Source organism: Quercus robur, chromosome 2 (genome assembly GCF_932294415.1).
Source record: "Quercus robur chromosome 2, dhQueRobu3.1, whole genome shotgun sequence".
Lineage (NCBI taxonomy): Eukaryota > Viridiplantae > Streptophyta > Magnoliopsida > Fagales > Fagaceae > Quercus > Quercus robur.
This window is the reverse complement of record NC_065535.1, coordinates 59,892,928-59,913,766: the sequence shown is the minus strand read 5'-3', so window position 1 is coordinate 59,913,766 and position 20,839 is coordinate 59,892,928. Positions and strand designations below refer to the sequence as shown.

The 20,839-nt window shown below is 33.6% G+C and overlaps 1 protein-coding gene across 2 annotated transcripts; it reads right to left on the bottom strand.

Annotated features, from left to right (window-relative positions):
- Positions 1-488: 488 nt before the first annotated feature.
- Positions 489-12,626, bottom strand: LOC126714296 (zinc protease PQQL-like). 2 transcript variants are annotated; one of them, XM_050414388.1, is made up of 21 exons: positions 12,090-12,626; positions 9,851-10,097; positions 9,653-9,778; positions 9,217-9,354; positions 8,999-9,133; positions 8,610-8,867; positions 8,380-8,517; positions 8,217-8,286; positions 7,894-8,107; positions 7,515-7,620; positions 5,869-6,102; positions 5,532-5,696; positions 5,295-5,444; positions 5,119-5,210; positions 4,644-4,725; positions 4,409-4,492; positions 4,210-4,326; positions 4,003-4,113; positions 3,647-3,727; positions 1,433-1,627; positions 489-1,054 (listed from the first exon to the last, which is right to left on the bottom strand). In XM_050414388.1, exons 1-21 carry the CDS (start codon positions 12,296-12,298, stop codon positions 977-979), a joined length of 3,030 nt encoding a protein of 1,009 aa, XP_050270345.1. In that variant the 5' UTR covers positions 12,299-12,626; the 3' UTR covers positions 489-976. The 2 variants fall into 2 exon arrangements, with proteins under 2 accessions (XP_050270345.1, XP_050270346.1); XM_050414389.1 differs by having other exon boundaries at positions 9,851-10,092; positions 12,090-12,237.
- Between the last annotated feature and the right edge of the window lie 8,213 nt (positions 12,627-20,839).

Here is a 20,839-nt window from a genome sequence, read left to right as displayed (position 1 = left end):
AAACAATTTGGACTCAATAAAAAAGCTACGAACACCACCCATAATAAGGCTTCTTCTACTAGAATTATCCAGAAGTTGCTCAAAAAACACTTGACACAATTCTCAAATGCCACCAATCACATTCATTAATCATTACCACACTAGTTTGTAAGCTTTTCGTAATAAAATTTGTAGTAGCGAAGAAAGGTCGTTAGTTGCAAAAGTTGTATTGGTATGGGACAATGTGCTAAATAACAATAGCGAAGAAAGGTCGTTAGTTGCAAAGTTTATGAGACATTGCAAGTAACAAATGCACCATAATAAATGGGAAAATAATGTTTGCCTAATTTTTTACTTGCAAAGTTTTTTTTTTGTTTTTTCATTTTTATGAGCTTGGTGTTGTATTTTGGACCTATCCGTGCGGACCAAGCCCCAATATATTTGAATTACGTATTTTAATAATTTAGACATGACAATTTCTAATTAATAAAATCGTCAAAGAAATGACGTGAATTGAAATCCCCATCTATAACTAAAAGTAAACCAATTAAAAAACAATTATCATGAAACATACCTCATGAGTTTCAAATTCTATCATACACATGCGATCCTATTCGACACAAGGGGAAACCCCATTAGAGAAGCCAGGCCATGCTAATCGAACAAATTATCAGCATTGTTTTGGAGTCTTCAGCCAAATTTCACAAGAACTATTTTGTTTCACAATGTAATCTGTTCAGCAATGAATACTACATTGCGTATCACCCCTAGAAAGTGGTGCATCCTACCCTAGCTGACCAGATAAAAAATGGGTATCCATATATGTTACAAGCCTTCATTGGGGCCATATATAAATTTGTAATGTAGTTCCTCCCAGCTCTTGTGAAGGTAATATGCACCATCTCACATCCATCTACAGTGAAGAAATAATCCATCCTGACTTGTGTTGGAAACCTTCATACTTCTCAACTATATTTAACTTGGCTAAGTACATCTCCTAAGATTTCAGGGTACTCCTTGAATATCTCCACAAACTAAGACCTATGACCGCCATACCAGCAATGCCTGCTAAAATCTGCCACAACAAAATAGAATAGCAAAAATTTGAGACACAAATTTCAAAAAAAAAAAAAATTATACTAGAGTGCACCCTCATCAAGAGATAACAGGGATGAAATGGATTAGCTTACATCTTACCCCCCCACCCCCCACCCCTTCTCTCCCCTCCAAGAAACGAAGGGTAAAGCAATACACATCAGGGGCAGATATAGTCAAATTAACAAATTAGGAATTTTGCTGAAATTTTGGAATGAATTAACAATATACACATTGAGAATGTTGTAGAACTTCTAGAGAATATTTAGAATGTTCCAAAAACTCTATAGAGAATAATGGCATGTGCACAGTGCACTAGATACACATAAGTGGTAAAACATGCATAATCATGACTGACCTTTGCGTCTCTGTGATAACTGGTCTTAGTAGATCGAAAGAATGATTTCAGTAACTTAAAGCGAGATGTCTGAGGCATTAGAATCACTGCAGTGTACTGTTTTTTGCAAGGATAAGGTAGTATCCTCTGAAGTGCCAACTTTGCTGTTTCTGGTGTCAGAGATATTCTAACTTTGGACCGCCCATCATCTATAATCTGCATCAGAGAAATAATTACAGATTTAAGTCTTTAAGAATTTTTTAAAAGTATAATACACGTTTCTACCCTACTATTGTTACTAAAATGGCTCCATACAAATGGAGGCTTGGAAGTGAAGATGAAGTGCTTGCTGAGCTGCAATTACATGCCCAAGCATTACATTTTCTTTCTTCAGCTAAAAGATGAATAGAAACATGAAGGTATGGTGGATACTTAAAATCGTGACTATTCAGCTAGAATGTTACTGTCATTGCCAATCCTCAGTAGCAATATTGTTTAGAGAAGTATCCAAACTATTAATTGCTTGGAACTACTTTTTGTGTTAACCAGGACAGCTGTATTTGAAATTTTTACAAGCAAAGAAAGATTTAGGCGAAAATACCATTTTAAGGTCACTATTAATTTGGTCTCTAAATTTTGGTAGCTGTCAATTTGGTCTTTGCTATTTTCAACTTGTAGTCAATTTCCACTAATGAGTTAACCATAGAGACCAAATTGACTACTACCAAAATATATTAAACAAATTGACAAGGGACTAAAAATGTAAGTACCAAAGATTTTTTTTTCCCCCTGCTAATGATCTAAAAACACAGTATTAAACTTGAAATCCAGAACTTTTTCACATGAATTTTTTTTTTTTTTTTAATAAAGAAAACAACATGTATTTGCCATTTGGAAAGTCATGCAACAAATTACCTGATGTAAAATGCATTACTTTGAATTCACCACTTATATTAAGAATGAACTACACTTATTAATACTTATTCAATAATTTTAAAATTATAAAAATCCTAACATTGTTATCTAAAACAAAATAACACAAAGATAAGTAAAACAAAGACACAAATTTTATTTCTATACGATATCAACATCTCAAAATATAAAACAAAATTACAAATGACTTATGGATAATTCATTTGATAAAGAATAAAAACATATAAGAAATTTACAATCTTGAAAATTAATTTTATAATCTATAGTCAATTGTGGTTGGCACTCTATTTCAATTTGAGAATATACATTAAAGTTTGATTGTTTATTTATTTATACATTGTCACTTTTATGAATATCATATCATTGTTAAGCAACACACACTCTAGGAAATATCATAATTTATTTTGAAAAGCTGTTTATTTTGGATATAAATTGTTAAAAAATAGGTCTAAGCATTCATAATTTATGTTAATTTGATACTTTGGCTTCACTATTTTCACACTTGTGAATATTTCTCACATATGTCTACAATTTTAAATCTATGTTTTTAAGTGTACTGTAACCATATTATCTTGGCATGTACTTTGCTATTTGATATCTAAAAATCTTTACTCATTACAGAATGCTCAACCATTCATCTTTCAATTAATTTGCATGTAGTTATGTAAATGTCTTAATTGTTTCCTTAAAGCTCACAACAAACAATTAAACCAATATTGTCTTAATTTTTTTTTTTTACCAAAAAAAAAAGTTTTAAAAAATGGTTCAGGTTCGGGTTGGGTTAACCCACACAAAAAATGGGTCAGGTCACGGGTCAACCCATTTTTGCTTCAGGTCAAACAATCGGGTTTGGGTCAAGTATTTTTCGGGTCGGGCCAGAAAATTTTGGCCCGTTTTGCCATGTCTATAGCCAGCACAATCACCAAAGTTTTCTCTCCAAATTGGAGAGATTACATTTTGGTGGGCCCAGGGAGAATATTTGAGCCCGACTAAAATCTTTCCCCTTTTCTCTCCAAACCAAACAACCAAAAACACTAATTTCTCTTCCCCATTTTCTATCCTCCCTGTTTTCCACCCAACCAAATGGACTCTAGGGCCAAATAGAAACATAACACATTGCCAAATGAGTTTAAACTCAAATGCCACCTCCACCCACATAAGAATGGGGTAAAGAGGGTAAGGTTGTGGGTTCAAAAACCATTGGGGTACACTTGTAAGCTTATCAATGAAAAAAACAGAGAGTAACACTTGTATGCAAACAGCAACTTAGGCTGGTATACAAACACAGTTACAACCACCAACCTCAAAAGAAGTGCCAACATCGCCAGAATAGATTCTTGACTGGTAGCTGCGTAAAATCCTGTCAAGCCAGAAGTAATTCTCCTGAAAAAGCATAAGTAAATCAGCATCAGGAAATGAATGGTAGTAAATTGCTCTCATTTCTCACATCCATGACCCTTAATGCTCTGGGTGATTGCCAAAAACAGATGAGAAGAAAGTCGAAAGTTTTAATGCAAAGCAAGTTGAAAATGGTGTGTCTAAGAATCACATAGCTTTTTCTCCATCTTTATGACAACCATATTTTTTAATAAGTCATCTTTTTGACAACCATATGGACCACATTTTTATGAAACACAGCTATGTAAAGAAAATCTAACCTGAAGCCCATTTTCATGGGCTCTTTGCTCAATTTCAAGGATGGTTGAAACATCCTCATCTGTAGGTCCTTCCTCTTGAAGAAGTAATATCTCATCCAGAGCAAGATCAGCCTGTTAAGAAATATACCAAGAGCTAGAAAGTGAGCAGATAGGCCACTGAATTATTAGACCAAAAACCAAAAATAAAATACAACTATAACAACCTACCAGCTTTGCGGAGATTGCTGGATCACAAGAGAAATTTATGCTAATATCACCACGAACATTACCAGTTCGAGAAGGTTTATTACCGCCAAGAAATACTGAAACACTGGCAGAGTAGATCTGAATGCAGAGAGGCAATTAAATAAAAACAAGGCCAACAAATATTATGATCAAAAGAAAGATAAATGACATGCATGCAGACCTGCCCATGCTTGAAACGCAGAACCTGCATTAATTTTGTCTCAAGAAGTTTGCTCAGGAACCCAACAAAGTGAATCTCTTCTACCTGCCATTATTATTATTATTATTTTGGGTTTAACTTATTCTATTTCACAGATAACTCACTATAAACCATCAGTAAAATGAAAGCCAAGAAAGGCCTGATGGCAATCCATTACAGAAGTATTTAATTGATAGATCTAAAATTAGACACATACCATGGTTCCACTTTTCAGTTCCACAGGAAAGCATAACAGAACCGAACATTGTGCTTCCACCATCGGGCTCCGGACCACTTCTCTACAAGCATATCCAATGGTTAAAAGGGATTTGAATTCTAAACAAAATAAAAGAGGCATCCACACAGGAAAATTCCAATGATGTTTCAAATGTCAACAGAAATGTATGGAAGCAACAACATTCAAAGATAACAACAAAGAGGAGGAGGATTTAAGAATGGGTGTCCTGTCAGAGAAAAAAAAGTGGAATGAATAATTCCTCCAAAGAAAGAAGATGAGCAATCTTCACTGTAAAGTCAAGGATAATTCAAGATCATTAGCTGGTCCAACTGAATCCATAGATGACCCTACCCTTCCTATTACATTCCAGAAATATGTTCAACTACTACCATAACTCAAAATTATATGGCTGTATACGAGCATGCGTGTGAGATTGCACGCATTTGCTGATTACCTAATTATGGTTGATGGAAAAGTGAATGGTAAGCCTTCGAGGTCATCACGGTTAAAATGCATAATAGGTTCAGGAGGCCTTGGTATTCCACCCTGCATGCAGAATCACAAACCCAGTTAACATGGAATATTTAACATTCCATACCTAACTAGAAACAAAAAGAATCTATTACTTACCAAATACTGCAATATTAAGGGAAGTGCAATCGTCGGAACAATATTCCCTACAATCACAACAGTAAAAGTTGATGGATCTTTGAAACACTTGTTGAAAAATTCACAAGCTCTTAATGGATCAACTTTTCGAAGGTCACTTAATTTAATGGGCTACACAAGGAAGAAATTGACAGCAAGTTAGAAGGACGGCGCACCCATCTTGAATCAGTAATTTTTAAAACAGGATATCAGGCACACCTTAAAGAAATAGGAGTTTCCATAGTTGAGCTCCTTCACACGGTTTGCAAAAGCAGTGTAAGGATCCCTCTCTTGAGCACGAACTGCTTCTTCGGCCATTTGCATCACTATTTTGACATCTTCTTCTCCTGGTGTTACATTTGTTGTAAATAGTTGATAGACAAGCTGCCAGAGCCAGAACAGCATAATTAGAACTGAAAAAGCCATTAACCCAAATAAAACCCAGATCTGGTTGGAAGGAGGGACAGGCACAATAGGAAGCAACAACTTTGTGTACAATCCCCAATATGCATGCTTAACAAATTCTAACAAATGAGACTTTGGACATGAAACAGACCTGCAAGGCAGTTTCCAGGTCTGATGGTGAACAATCACCATAGAAACTTCTCATGTATGCTCCAAGATTCATACCGACTTCAGCTCTCTTGCCAGCAAGCATGTCCATTAATACTGATGGTCTATAACCAAATACACCAATTTCTCCAGCAATGGTTGGTCCCATTGAACAAGAGAAATATTCACTCTCTGGGAGTTCTGATAAACCCCCATATGAGAAGCCTGTAAAGATAACCTGTTGGAACAAAGAGCCAAAAGAATTATACATAGCACCCGAAGTCATGCTCAGGTTTAGATCATATATTCACTTTTTTTATTTATATGTAAGTGAATCTTTATTGAAAAGAAGCTGCGAAAGTAGCCACAACAGCCAAAGACTACAAATCAGCTGAACAGCACCCAACCACAACAAGACAACCAGCTGTAACAAGATCAGGGTACAAAGACCCAACCTAATATACCAAGTGCAGAACAAACCAAACACCCAGCTCAAAACCACAGCCAGGACACAGAAGCAAAGCCATACATAATAATCACTTTTGTAGGCCAAAAAATAATTCGCAACCAAAAAGTATAGAACAAGAGCCCCTGTATATTTGAGGTAACGTCAACAAGAAACAAATTCTACTCTCAATGAGAACAGGAAACAAAAAGGAGAATTGATAAATGCCCCTTCACAAGAGCCTTCAAGTAATCAAGTTCTCTCGATAATGATTAGTCTCCTTTAAGATGCACCAGGGAATATAAAATAAAATAAAAATGAGAGCATAAAAAGAGGAGAAAAATAAAAGGAAGTTCCTCTAGGTTTCAAACTTGACCTTCAGTCTTGCAATTACACACTATAATAACTCCTGCAAAGATTGAACCTAAATTGGATTCAAGTTCATATCCCTCTGCAACCAACAGTTAAGCATGTAATCCTAATCCCCAAAGTCCACATATAAGGCAATCTATGCCCTCCAGATATGATAGACCAATTTCCAGATCTTTCATGCTTCTGCTTACAATAATGAAAGGAAAAACATAAAAATGGAGACTTACTCCCCAAATGACTGGAAAGGAACCTTGTCGACCTTGATCATATCACATATAGGAGTATTTCAAATCCATTTCTTTCTAAGATCTAAGTGCGAATTTTATAGCCATATAATTGGTCTTAAAATGAAATTATATGATATGAAAGACTGAAATTTACAATAGAACTAACCTTTGTTAGTCTAGTTTTAGTTCTCTTACTAGTAAGCATTCATTCTTCCAATGATCTGTATCATTTCATAGTTGACCAGGCCGATCCACTAATTTTTTTCCATTGGAAACCACAATACCTTTGTTTATATTCCTACAGTTTTCATAGTTGTTTCATCTCATACCCAACTTAAGAAACTCATCCATTAGTTCCTACCATAAAAACTGTTAATCTTATGCACAGGACTTCAAAATGCAAGATTTACTTCTATGTTTCTCCCAACTCCATACAATAATTGTTTCTATGTAAGTTCAAAACTTTAAGAATAAACAAATACGTCAGACCAACAAAAACTCATAAATATAGCGAATTGAGGAGGTAATATAAATGAGATTTTACATATAATTCCATTAGATAGTTCTTTTCACTACAGATATTCCAATACCTATATGGTTTTATACCTGGTCATCAAGAAAGTCTGTACACTTATAGCAAACTCGCATGCCATTTGATAGAATTAATTCAGTAGCTCCAACAATTGGATATTCAAACTGCTGCACAATATTCCTGAGACAAATTATTTGCAACAAAAAAATTACATTCATATAATCAAATTGCAAACGTGATCTGTTTTGTAGATTCAGATCCTCCTAAGTAGCACAAATGAGCTGTCTCATTGAGCTAGTAAGGAATATAGAAGAAAAAAATGAATGCATCATGTATCAAACTACATCCAAAGACAAATAAAAGCTAGTCAATGCAGATAGGGAGAGTAGTATCCAAAAAATAAATAAAATAAATATCTACAAAATACTGATCTGCAAAGTGGTCCAACTTTACCCTGAATTTGGCTTTGAACTGACAATTTCTTCTGGAATTTGTTCATCATCCCAACGAGAAATGTTCCTCTCTTCCTCAAGAATATTGATCCTCAACACTACATTCTTCAGATCATCTACTGTTGCAGAAGCTTGAGGCTCAATTGTCTTTATGACACAGCTGCATGATGTTCTTAACTTTTCCGAATATTTGGATACCTCTGATGCCGTTATATCTATGCATATAAGAGAGCATGGTGAGAAAAACCATATATATTTTCATACTTGGTCTTTTTCAGAAATCTTAGAACCAGCGCATTTATAGATACAATAATAGTTACTAACAAGGTAGAAGAGTTTTCTGGAGTTGAGCCTCATATTCAATCCCAACAACAGGTTCATTGCGCAGAAAATGCTGCCAAAAACAAAAAAGAAGACGAATTTTTTATAATGACTAAAAATTCAAATTAACAGTAAGATGTCCCAAGAAACTAAAATTGGGATATACTTGTAAATATTCATCCCGCAAGCTTGTTGATTGCATTTGATCACGCTCCAAGTAGGCAGATTCAATCTCTGACATCAGTAAGGCTCGAACAATAGATATTTCACGTTCTGAAAAACCATGTTGCCGTACCTTTGCAACCTGAAGCATAAGAGCTGTTATTAAAAAGGTAAACATTTTGAGAGAGAGAGAGGGAAGATAGAGGAAGTTCTATAAACAGATAAAAAGCAGACCTCAATCAGCATTGACTCTAGGGCCTCAACAGTCCCTTTTTCTTTACAAGATGAAGTCATTATATAGGCCTTTAACGGACGCACTAGAACATCTGCAGCAGCTGAGCATGAGAAATAGGGTGGATCCCTTCTACGAGAGATCTTAAAGAACCTTTGGTTTAGAGCATAAAGAAACATGGATTCCGCAAGTAAATCCCTATAGTCCTTCACCGTTTTCAGCTGATCCGCTTGCATCTTATAGCTAATCATAACTGCAGACTGTTTTTGAATAAAGTCAAGATATTGCTATTAAAATTACAATTTCCATGTGAAAGCCTACTACTCACATGCTCTCAAAAATGTGCAGAAATATTTGTATGAACCAAGACTAAAATTTATTCTGTACTAACCCCAGCAGCTTCAGATTCAACAAAACATGAAAAACGTGGTTCCTCATGAGATGGAACTGTAAATTTTGGTATAAGAGGAGGCTCAGGTGCCGAACTCTTTTGTCCGAAATGAGTCTTTATCAACTCAACTACACTCTGTGAGAGAGAGAGATTGTCAATAAATCTTAACCAGAAAACCTAGGTTCCAGTGTGAAAATTTATACATAAACAAAACAAACCTGCGTATTAGAAAAATCTCCAACAGCTATGACTGCCATATTAGATAAATGGTACCACTTCCTATAGAACTGCTTCACAGTCTCATGAGACACCGTCCGAATTACCTTCTCTAATCCAATCGGTAAGCGCTCAGCATACTGCAATCAATCAGAGGATTTAAGAAGCAACATGAAATGATAAAACAAGGAAATTGAAAGGCCAAAAGCAGTTTGTGTATTACGGTGCTGCTATATAGAAGCATTATAAGAGAAGGCTAGTAAAAGTAAAACATAATTGCATGTACTCATCAGGATAGCTAGGAAAGAGAAATGTTTTAGCTTTTAATCCAATAAATGTGCAATTCTATCTGCAAGAGAGCCTCAACAATGAATTGATACAATAATTAATCATTAAGATATGAAATATTAACAAATTTATTGTATTTAATATCAGTACCTGGGAACCTTCCATCATCAGAACCCAATGTGCATCCTGCATTCTTCCGGCAGCATTCCGATTCCCTCTGTATTCTTCCATTACAGCTCCTCTTTCTTTTTCCAAATCATCTTTTGAGACTCGAACCTGCATGGAACAAGTAAATATACGAAACGAAGTAAAAATTTCAAAAGTACCAAACATGGTGGTTATTAATACCTCCGAACTAAATTCTGCCAGGACCGAAATGGCTTGAGATAACAGATCAGGCTTGTCAACGGGAACAAACATCTCATATACAGTGTCATCAGCACAAGTTACTGCATTTTGACAAGCACCAAATTCTGCCCCAATACTTTCAAGGAATTTGATAATATCATGGTTTGAGTATTTCTTAGTGGCACTGAAGGCAAGATGCTCAACTATGTGAGCAACTCCACGTTCATCCTCCTCTTCCAAAACTGATCTGCCATGAAACCAATAAATTAGCTTGTTTGACATTCTTTATATATATAGTCAAATTCAAGTTACACCTAGTTTAGTTCTTTATTAATACTACACCACTTAATAATTTTTTTTATTGGACTAGTATTTAGAAAATCAACTGTTCAACTACACATTCTCTTTATTCTTGAGGCACATGCCAAATTTCCTATTAATCGGACGTTATTTACCATCTAAATAAAAAACTCATGTTTTATATATATTTTTTAAAATACAAAAAACTTGAAATGTAAACATTTTATAGATTGTTTAGTTATTGATCTTTGATAATCTTGAGATATTGCAGGCATAGAAGATATAAGGAGACAATCTAATCCAACGAAAGATTTGTCAAAAAATATATCCAAAGAAAGTTATTATAGCATTGACAAACTAACACCTGGTGTAACTTGAACCTAATATATATTTATATAAATAATAAATATAAAGCCTTTAACTTAGATACGAAACCTATCTATTTCAGTGAGCTAGCTTAGACCAAACACTCTATATACCATGTAACACTTCTTCCACGAAAGGAAAATTTATTAAACAAAGCAAAACTCAAATAATAAAGCCTCCTAAAGAATTACAGTTGTGGTTTAAGAGATCCATGAAATCAACTAAAGAGTTTCAAGATACCCCAAACATAGTACAACATTCAAAGAAAAAATGCAAGAAAATATGTACGATCCCAATTACAGATATCTCAATCCTTTGAAAGCTCAATTTTTCTGCTCTCTCCACAAATTTTCCACATAATACAATGAGGAGTCACGTCATATTTTAATACAGAAGAGATTACCAGTACAAGTGGATGAGTGACAAATGTACTTGTTCTCCTTGCTCAATGCCTAGGGTTTGAATCCCACTATGAACAATGAGCTATAGCTCAACTCATAATTCCTCCTCCCGTAATAATGGGATGGAGGGTGAGGTCATAGCCCATTGGATGCATGTGTAACTTACCAATAAATAAATAAAAGAGTACGAATCCCACTGTGCTTATTTTGCAGTGGATGATACCTACACTTATGGCTCAGTTGAGTATAACTTTCTAGTCAGTCCCTGCCACACCATCCTACCCTTTTTCCTGAGTGGGAAAAAAACCCTCAAGAGATTGTGATTAGTGGCTTTTTATGAGAAATCCAAATAAAATTTTACATTGGGTGTTTTTCATTTTCAGAAGGTAAACCAAATTTGAATTGCATTTGGGTAACATACATATTCTATAATCTCATGGTAAAAGTAACTTTCTCTACCGTTCTCTTAGCTCTTATAGAGGCTGCTAACATACCATTTAGTGTGCGTTTGGGAATTGATGAAAAAAGTTTTGCTTTTTGCTTTTCATCTAAGCATTTTTGCAAATAATCTAGCTTTTAGCTTTTTGTAACACAATTAACATACCAAAAAGGCAAAAACTATATCTTTTGATAAACAATATGCAAATAAGCTATTGAAAATAAGCAATTCCCAAACAGACACTAATTAATTGTTCTCAACCCAAAGCATAATACACACTGCTCCACACATTAAATAGTTCATCAAGTCGAAATTTTGCCAAGTGGGTCAAACCCCATACCCCATATTCTTGCAGTACATAACAGATTCAAACAATTCCCCATTTGAAATAGCATACTAAACTACTACCAAACTCACCAAAACTCAAAACACAGCCGCATATAATCAAAATCAAACCAACCCAACAAACAAAAACAACGGTTGGGCACATGCATATATATACAAAGTACAACAACAAAACCATAGTCCCAAAATTTTGGGGTACACTATGGACCCTCAATAGATTAATCAATGTCTCCACCATTCTATCATATATATATATATAACATCATAATCAATCTGCATGTGATCTTTTACTGATTCTTCCAATATTATTCTACATATAAAGCCAATATATGTAAGGCACTCTAAAAAAGAAAAAGATAAAGAAAAAAAAAGGGAAAAATAAAATTACCCAGCTTTGACAGCAAGAGCAAGAGCAGCTCTCATTCTGGGTTTAGAATTGGAACGGACATAGTAAAAGAGACCATTGTCAAGCCTGCCATAGTGAACACCAACAGGTTGTTGAGCAAGGACTTGGTCCATGTCCACGTTCACTAGCTTCAGGGACCTGAACCGATGTTTCTTTGGGATCTGTGAGTTCTCTGCCGGAAGCAAATCCATCCCAGATAGACAGACAGTATAAACCCAAAGAAAGAATCAACTGTTGATATATTCTGTGTGTTTGTGTGTTCGTACGTCCCCACTAGGCTCTTCTTTTATAGGCAAACAAAAAAATAAAATAAATTTGGTTTTTGCAGCAGCCAAAAGCTTCTTTTATATATTTTAGTCTACTCCACTGGCTAAAATCAAATAAGATTAATTTTTTTGGCAAATGGCAATGTTCTGGTGGTGCTTTGGTACTTTACTCAACTGGGTTTTGATCTTTGAGCATCATTGTGGTTTTTGGGTCCACTCTATCGCTTTGACACGCAAAGGGGTCACGTACATGATTGTGTGTTTGCACTATGCAAAGAAAGACCATCAATGGACCTCACATAACAATCATATTATTAGGTCAGGTTGGGGATAGCCGGAGGATAGGTCCTAGTCTTTTCAAACTATAATGAATTGAATTCCTCACTTCCAAAAAAAAAAAAAATTATATGAAAAATTTACAAATTTCCCCCTTCTTAATCATAGCATCACAATTTTTATATTTGGAATTTTTAATGGTAATGTTTGATTAGGGGGTGTTCATCAAACCCATTAGCTCAACAAAACCAACCCAATCTAATCCAACCTGATGCCTCAAGTTGGTTTTATTGGATGGTTGAGTTGAAATTTTATTTTTAGTCTTAGATAAGGTCAGTTAAATAGTTTTTTCAACTTATCTGACTCATTATAACCCGTCATGTATATAAGTTCATTTCATTACCATTATCTTAATTTCTTTTTAGTTTGATTTATATTGATATTTTGAGAAGTAGTTTTGATAATTTTGAAAATCTGGTCTATAATTCAACCATATTATATGAATGATAATAATTTATATAAAAAAAAATTAAATAATTGATGAGAGCTTAATATTCTGTAAGGCATAAAGCATGTATGCATAATCCATCAATCCAACACCACCCAACTTGATCCATGTGAATTGAGTTGGGTTAAAAAAAAAAAAACCTTCCCACCTGACCCATGCACACCCCTATATTTGATTTCTTTAAAATTTGGATTAAAATTAAGTAATTAAGAGTTTATCCAAATTAATATATTTCACATTTTGAATACATATTTTCAATTAAATTTTAATTCTTCTAGTTTTTTTGTATTACAATTTAGTAACCTCTTGTAGTTTTGTTCTATTATAACTTAGTATCATAATGTTTTAATTGTTACATTTTAACCATCTAAAGTTCGGGTAAAAATGAATTCATTAAGAGGTCTTTGGATAAAACCCTAATAATTTTATTTTGGTACAAATGAAAATTTATGAATTAATCGTGATAAGGTCAAACCTGAAACCACAAAGGGATAAATTGTAGTCTCTAAGAAAAATATATTGTATACAAATCATGTGAAATTTATAAAATTTATTTAATATTTAAGGAATGACTGCCCTTATACTACAACTCTACAACAATTTATTTTTCTATTATATTTTTTTCTTACAACAAATGAAGAGAGAGGGGGATTTGAACACATGTTCTTCTTATAATTGGGGGAATCGGATAATGTCACTGAGCTACAAGATTTTTTGGTTATAGTATTGTAAATCATGCAATATTAAATGACATCTCATATCAATAAAATTAAATTATTCAATATTAAAAACATTATGGAAAACATTTTTGGGATTTTTTAAGAATATTAATTTGGTCCTCAACTATTGGTAAAGTTCAGGGTGATTATTGAACTATTAATTATGATAATTTAGTTTGACTTAAAAATCAATTAATAAAATTAGCTAATGTGATAAATGTAGCACATACTAAAAGATTATTATGAAAAGTGATAAAAAAATTTAATCAAGTCAATTTCAATTGTGGGTTCTAGTTAGCTCAACTGGTAAAGTCTCTGATGATTGAATAAGAGATCTGGGGTTCAATCCCCGCCTACACCAAAAACTGATTAGTGTCTTGGTCTGATGCCTACACCAAAAACTGATTAGTGTCTTGGTCTGATAGTGAAGAGCTATTATCAGGAACGGACGCCATAGGTTGAAACTCTCTAAAAAAAAAGTCAATTTCAATTATTAATTTGATCAAAATTAAACATAAAATGAGATTCAATGATGGCATTTACTTGATTAAAATTTGAAGCTTGAAGGACTAAATCGACACAAGTAAATAATAATGAATCAAAAATTGAACTTGATGTGATGATTGGATTATCAAATTAGTAATGTTTCTCCTTTTCTTTAAATTCCTACACACCTAAGCGCATAAATATTATCCTAATTAATGACATTTTTTTTTCGCTTGAATGAAAATGATTTATTCAAAACAAGAGGATAACAACAAAAGGCCATCATCCACACAAACACACTAGAAAGATGGGGAGAACCAAATAAACCATTTATCATTACTAGCTAGTTAAGTCATGGGCAATAGAAGGAACATGACTCAAAGGAACAAGAAATATTCGAGATTTCCTCAATTAGATGGGATATTTGCCAAGAAGGAGCAATGGCAGGAAGACTTGCATCACAATTAATTTCGATTGAGTTTTTGGGTGGATTGGTCTATTGGGGGGGTCCCTCTTGAAGGTAGTTGAGAATTGGTTCTTAGCTCTGTGGTGGCTTTGTGCTCTTGGAACCCTAGGAAAATGCCTCCTTGAATTCCTAGCATAGATGGGATTAGGCATTAGGTATATAAAAGTATGCCTAATGACATACTTTTATACCATATACAAGAGTATAAAAATAAACTAAGACTAATGCCATACTTTTATACTATATACAAAAGTAACCAAAAAAAAAATTATGACCAAAATATCATCAATAATTTTAAAGAGATCAAACTTTTAAAAGTTCTCAATAGACGTGAAAAATATGTCATTAATCCATATATTCCAAATTCCATTTACTTTAGTAATATACAAAAGTAACCAAAAAAAAAAAAAAAAGTTTTAAGACCAAAATACCGTCAATGATTTTAAAGGGATCAAACTTCTAACTTTTATACCATATACAAGAGTATAAAAATAAACTAAGACTAATGCCATACTTTTATACTATATACAAAAGTAACCAAAAAAATAAATTATGACCAAAATATCATCAATGATTTTAAAGAGATCAAACTTTTAAAAGTTCTCAATAGACGTGAAAAATATGTCATTAATCCATATATTCCAAATTCCATTTACTTTAGTAATATACAAAAGTAACAAAAAAAAAAAAGTTTTAAGACCAAAATACCGTCGATGATTTTAAAGGGATCAAACTTTTAACTTTTATACCATATACAAGAGTATAAAAATAAACTAAGACTAATGCCATACTTTTATACTATATACAAAAGTAACCAAAAAAATAAATTATGACCAAAATATCATCAATGATTTTAAAGAGATCAAACTTTTAAAAGTTCTCAATAGACGTGAAAAATATGTCATTAATCCATATATTCCAGATTCCATTTACTTTAGTAATATACAAAAGTAACAAAAAAAAATGTTTTAAGACCAAAATACCGTCAATAATTTTAAAGGGATCAAACTTTTAAAAGTTCCCAATTGACATGAAAGATGAGTCGTTATTACAGGTATTCCAAGTTACATTTAATGTAGCAATAGTTCATGAAGTTTTTGAGATATTTTATTGATAGGAAATATAATAGTCTAATCAAAAGTTGTGACTTGTGACACCAATTATACATATATAACTAACCAGATCACATGTTTCTCAAAAAAAAAAAAAAAAAAAAACTAACCAGATCACATCTTCTCCCAAAATAAATAAATAAATAACCAGATCATTAATTTGAATGAAAACCAATATAAATCATCATTAAAAATACTTCAATTTACCTTTCCCTCGATTATTTTTTTGTTAAATGAGACAAATAGATAAAGCTCATAAACAAAAACTATGAACCTACCAATACATTATACCAATGTTCCATTTGAAAACTTAGTGTGAAAATTATTTTATTCCCCACGCAGTTTCTTTTCCTTCTTTATTTGTAGACCGTCTTGTGTGCTATGTTGAGATGCTTTAATTAGTTTACGCTTCTTTAGCTTATGCTTCTTATTGTTCCAAAAGAGTTGAAATTTTTGTTATACTTTGCGGCGATCTGTTGGTTCCCTTTCTTTCTTTCTTTTCCCCCTAAAAGTTTAGAGAAATATGAATTCTTATTCTTCAAAGGTTAAAATTTTTAAAAATAAATAAATAAAAACAAAGGGGACAAAGAGCTTTTAGCTTATTAAAAAGCTTTAGATTCGGAGTAATGTTTTAAGATTCTTAAGAATGTTGAAATTTCAGCATCATTTTCATTTCAAACAAGAATTGGAATCCTTTTTAAGAATAGGAAATTAAGTGCATGTTTGGATTGCACTTATCCACGTTGCGTTTTTCTCTTCACGTTTTGTCCTTTTTTTTTTTTTTACTTGAAGTTGGTTTCACGTGGGGGACAAACCTGCGAGTGGGTCCCGTGCACAGTGCACGGGACCCACTAGCACTTGGATGGCCACATATTGGTCTGAAATAGCACTGTTTGTGGGTCCCGTGCACTGTTCACGGGACCCACAAACATCTTTTTTTACCTAAATTTTAATTAAAAATGGGTCCCACGGTACTATTCATACATTTAAAAATTATTTTGCTACAGTGTTTTTAGTTTTCAGTTTTCAGTTTCAGTAAAAATAAGTTGTATCCAAACAGACCCTAAGAACCCAAAAAGATGCTGGATTGAAGAAAGTCATAAAATCTTAGAGTTTTCTGCTTATTCTATGTCAAGTCAAGTGTCCCTTCTATTTAAACTTCTTCAAACCCATTGAAAACAATTTAAAGTTCATTTAAAGCTAAATCTAACTCATTTTAGTTAAAACTCATTTAAATTTAATTTCAATACATTTGGAACTAATCCAAATTTTCTTACCAAAAATTATAATTAATTCTAATATACTAAATTTACATGAAAAAGATTTCCATGTTTAAAAAATAAAAAAATTGGATGTCCATTTTCAATATATTTTCATAATAGCTTAATTTTCATAAATTATTTGAAAACATACAATAGTATTAATAGGGAAAATTTGAAGAATTTTATCACTATTAGGGTGCGTTTGGATACTGCTTATTTTGCTAAAAAATGAAAACAATAAAAAAATAATTTCCAGTTACTGTTCACACTAAAAAACACAGTTCATATGCCTTGATACACTATTCATGTCCCATGAACAGTGCACCTAGCGCTGGTCCAGAAAAAAAAGAGGCTAAAACGCAAAACGTCCAAATGTGGACGTGATCTAAACGCTCACTTAGTTTGAATTTTGTAAATTCTAATATTATTATTGTTGTTGCTGCTATTATTATTATTCAAGCAAAAAATGTTAATATTTATTATCAATATTGTATAGCGAATATAATGTGAAATTATGAAACACTACAGTTGAAAACAATTTAAAAAAAATAAATTGAAGTTATGAAATTATTTGTTAATCGGGTTTTTATAAAAGATGAGACAAAATTAAAATCTACATTTATAATTAATACCTCATGTTTTGTAAATGCTAAAAATTTGTCTTTTTTTTTTTTTTTTTTTTTTTTTTTTTTTTTTTTTTTTTGAGATGGAAGATAGAAATATATATTACTAACCAAATCAAGGTTACAAGGAACCCAAATGTGCTTGGGAAATAATGATTACTTTGGTATTTTTTTGCTACTTAGTTGAGGAAATAATGAACAATTTATATACTTTACAAAATGTTAGCATTACAAGGTTTAAAGAATTCACAACCATTCAAAAAAGAACATTAAGAGCATTAAAATCAATTTATCTAAAATTTTCTCTTTATACTTTTATTTATTTATTTTTGCTAATCAATTTTCAAAACGCCCACATTCAATTCTTTATTTCCTTCTTCATTTTATGAAAATATTATCTCTATCTATATATTTATATCTAAAAACTGAAGTATACCATTTATTGTTGTTGATCTCTTGTTGCATCATCTCATCACCATATCATTGGCCACATAATTATTATTTTTCTTATTTATTTTTTATTCATTTTTTTTAAATATAAATATATTATTGACTTTATACATTCATCTTAGGCAGTTTTAACGTTGCATATAATTTTGCTTTTACATATTCATCTACTTTAATTTAGAATTTATTTTTATTCTTTTTTTAAACAAAAAAAAAATATATATATATAAGTAGATTATTAACTTTACACATTCATCTTGGGTGATTTTAACATTATATATAATTTTGCCTTTATAACTAAATTTTATATTTCTCTTTTTTTTTAATCTATCATTTACTATCAAATAGATTGGCTACCCACCATGGGGGATGGGGTTTGGCCCTGCAAATCTAAGTATGGGGGCCCTCCTCCTTCATAGGGGCTTTGCAAGCCCATTCAATTTCTACTTCAAGCCCATTGAAAACAAATTATAGTTCATTTAAAGCTAAATCTAACTCATTTTAGTTAAAACTCATTTAAATTTAATTTCAATACATTTGGAACTAATCCAAATTTTCTTACCAATTTTCAATATATTTTCATAATAGCTTAATCTTCAAAAATTATTTGAAAACATACAATAGTATTAATAGGGAAAATTTGAAGAATTTTATCGATATTAGTTTGAATTTTGTAAATTCTAATATTATTGTTGTTGTTGCTGCTATTATTATTATTCGAGCAAAAAATGTTAATCTCTATATATTAATAGGTTTCAGAAAATTAGTTATCACTATCTAAATTATCAAAAATACCCCTTGTAGTTGCACGATTTTCCTGGCCCAAACCCTATTGATCAGGCCTTGGCCCAAGGCGCAACACACAATAAATACTTGTAGAGGATGGGTCAAAGAACTTAGCCTCAGTGAGCTTAGTCGGTCTGATGCATGGAGAATATTGTTGCAGGAATAAAAACACAAGAATGGATATTCAACAGAAGATTCTATTTCCTGAGTGCCGAATACATTCTTCGTCCCCCTCTTTGAGGGACTCCATTACATTATATAGCTCTCCCATTCTTATCTGAACCTTAAACTTGTTGATCATCTAAGCCCCCACTTGAGCACCTGTCCTATCAGACACCTTTATCACTCCCTTGTGAGTTGCAGTGGCCAAGGTAGTACTGTTCAGGGGTCTTTTCCTCATTAATGCGGTCAAGAGGGTGGTTGTGACACATTTAATGTGATGGTAGCAGCTTTCCATGAGATATTTTGGATTTTATTCTTTTTTATATGCTTGGAGGATGAGCTGTAGTGGTTGGGGCGAGCTCTTGGTCTAGGGCGAGCTCTTGGTCTGGACTTCGTAGTGTCCGAGGAGGTGTTACTCCTCGAACAGGTTTCTTTTACCGCAGTTGGGCTTGAATAATGTTTTGGCTATGACTTCTCCTCGGACACGATGCTTCTCGGACGGGCCCGTATTTAACTAGCCCATTATTTTGGGCCGGGCCCCACAATAGCCCCTCAAAACTCCGGTTTTTATCTCCTTCCGAGGAGAAAAGCGGGGTTTTGATGTCAGTGAGAGGATGGAAGTAAGGAGGGCTTGGGGCGCGCGTGCGGGCAGTTACTTTGGACGCGCTACAATTTACAAGGCGCGGCCATTTACTTCCGGAGGCTTTTCTTTTTGTCCCCTTCATCCAACGGTGAGGCGTGGATCGAACGGCCATCATTATTTCTCGACTTTTTAGGCAAGATCGATCTTTTCTCTCTCCTCCCGGCTATATAAGACGTCAGACAGGCTCCCTTTTTCTTTTTTTATCTGCACATCAGAATAGAGACCTCTAGAGAACTCCAGCGCCCAGAAATCCTTGAGCACCTCCTTCCTTCAGATCTTCATAGTCGTTTCTGCGAAGCACCCTCCATAGAAGAGCTTTCCGATCACCTCATCGGTCATTTGAGAAGATATCTGTAAGTTCCGTTCGCTTTGTCGCTTCGATTTCTTCCTCGGACTTTGTTTTTCTCCTCGGTCTTTATTTTCATTCTTCCAGTACAGCTCAGATGGGTAGATTCGAAAAATTAGTAAATACTCCGGCCGCTATGGAGGCCTTTAGGGCAAAATACCACATTCCCCCGGGGGTGGGGCTGTAGTACTGTCCTCTTGAAGGAGTATTGACAGATAGAGGCGAGGGAGAAGTTGTTATCCCCATGATTGCTTTCATAGAGGGAGGGATGACACTTCCCATGCGTAGGATTACAAGGGAATACCTATTCAACCATAGGTTGACGCCGCATCAGTGTGCCCCAAATATGTTCAAGATACTAGGCTGTGTAGATGTCTTAGACGAGCGGATGAATCTAGGCCTTACTTGGCACAATGTGGTTTATCTGTACGAGTGTCACCGCCTCGAGAGCGGAGGGTATTATCTTAAATCCCGATCCGAGGTTGTTAGATTGATCTCTTGTCTTCCAGTATCCAATAAGACCGTGAAGAATGATTTCCTTATTGCTTCGGGGGAGTGGTTCGATGGTATTCATTGTCCGACTCGGGCAGGAATCCCAGGTGCGGCGTCTTTAGGGCCAATCCTTTTAGG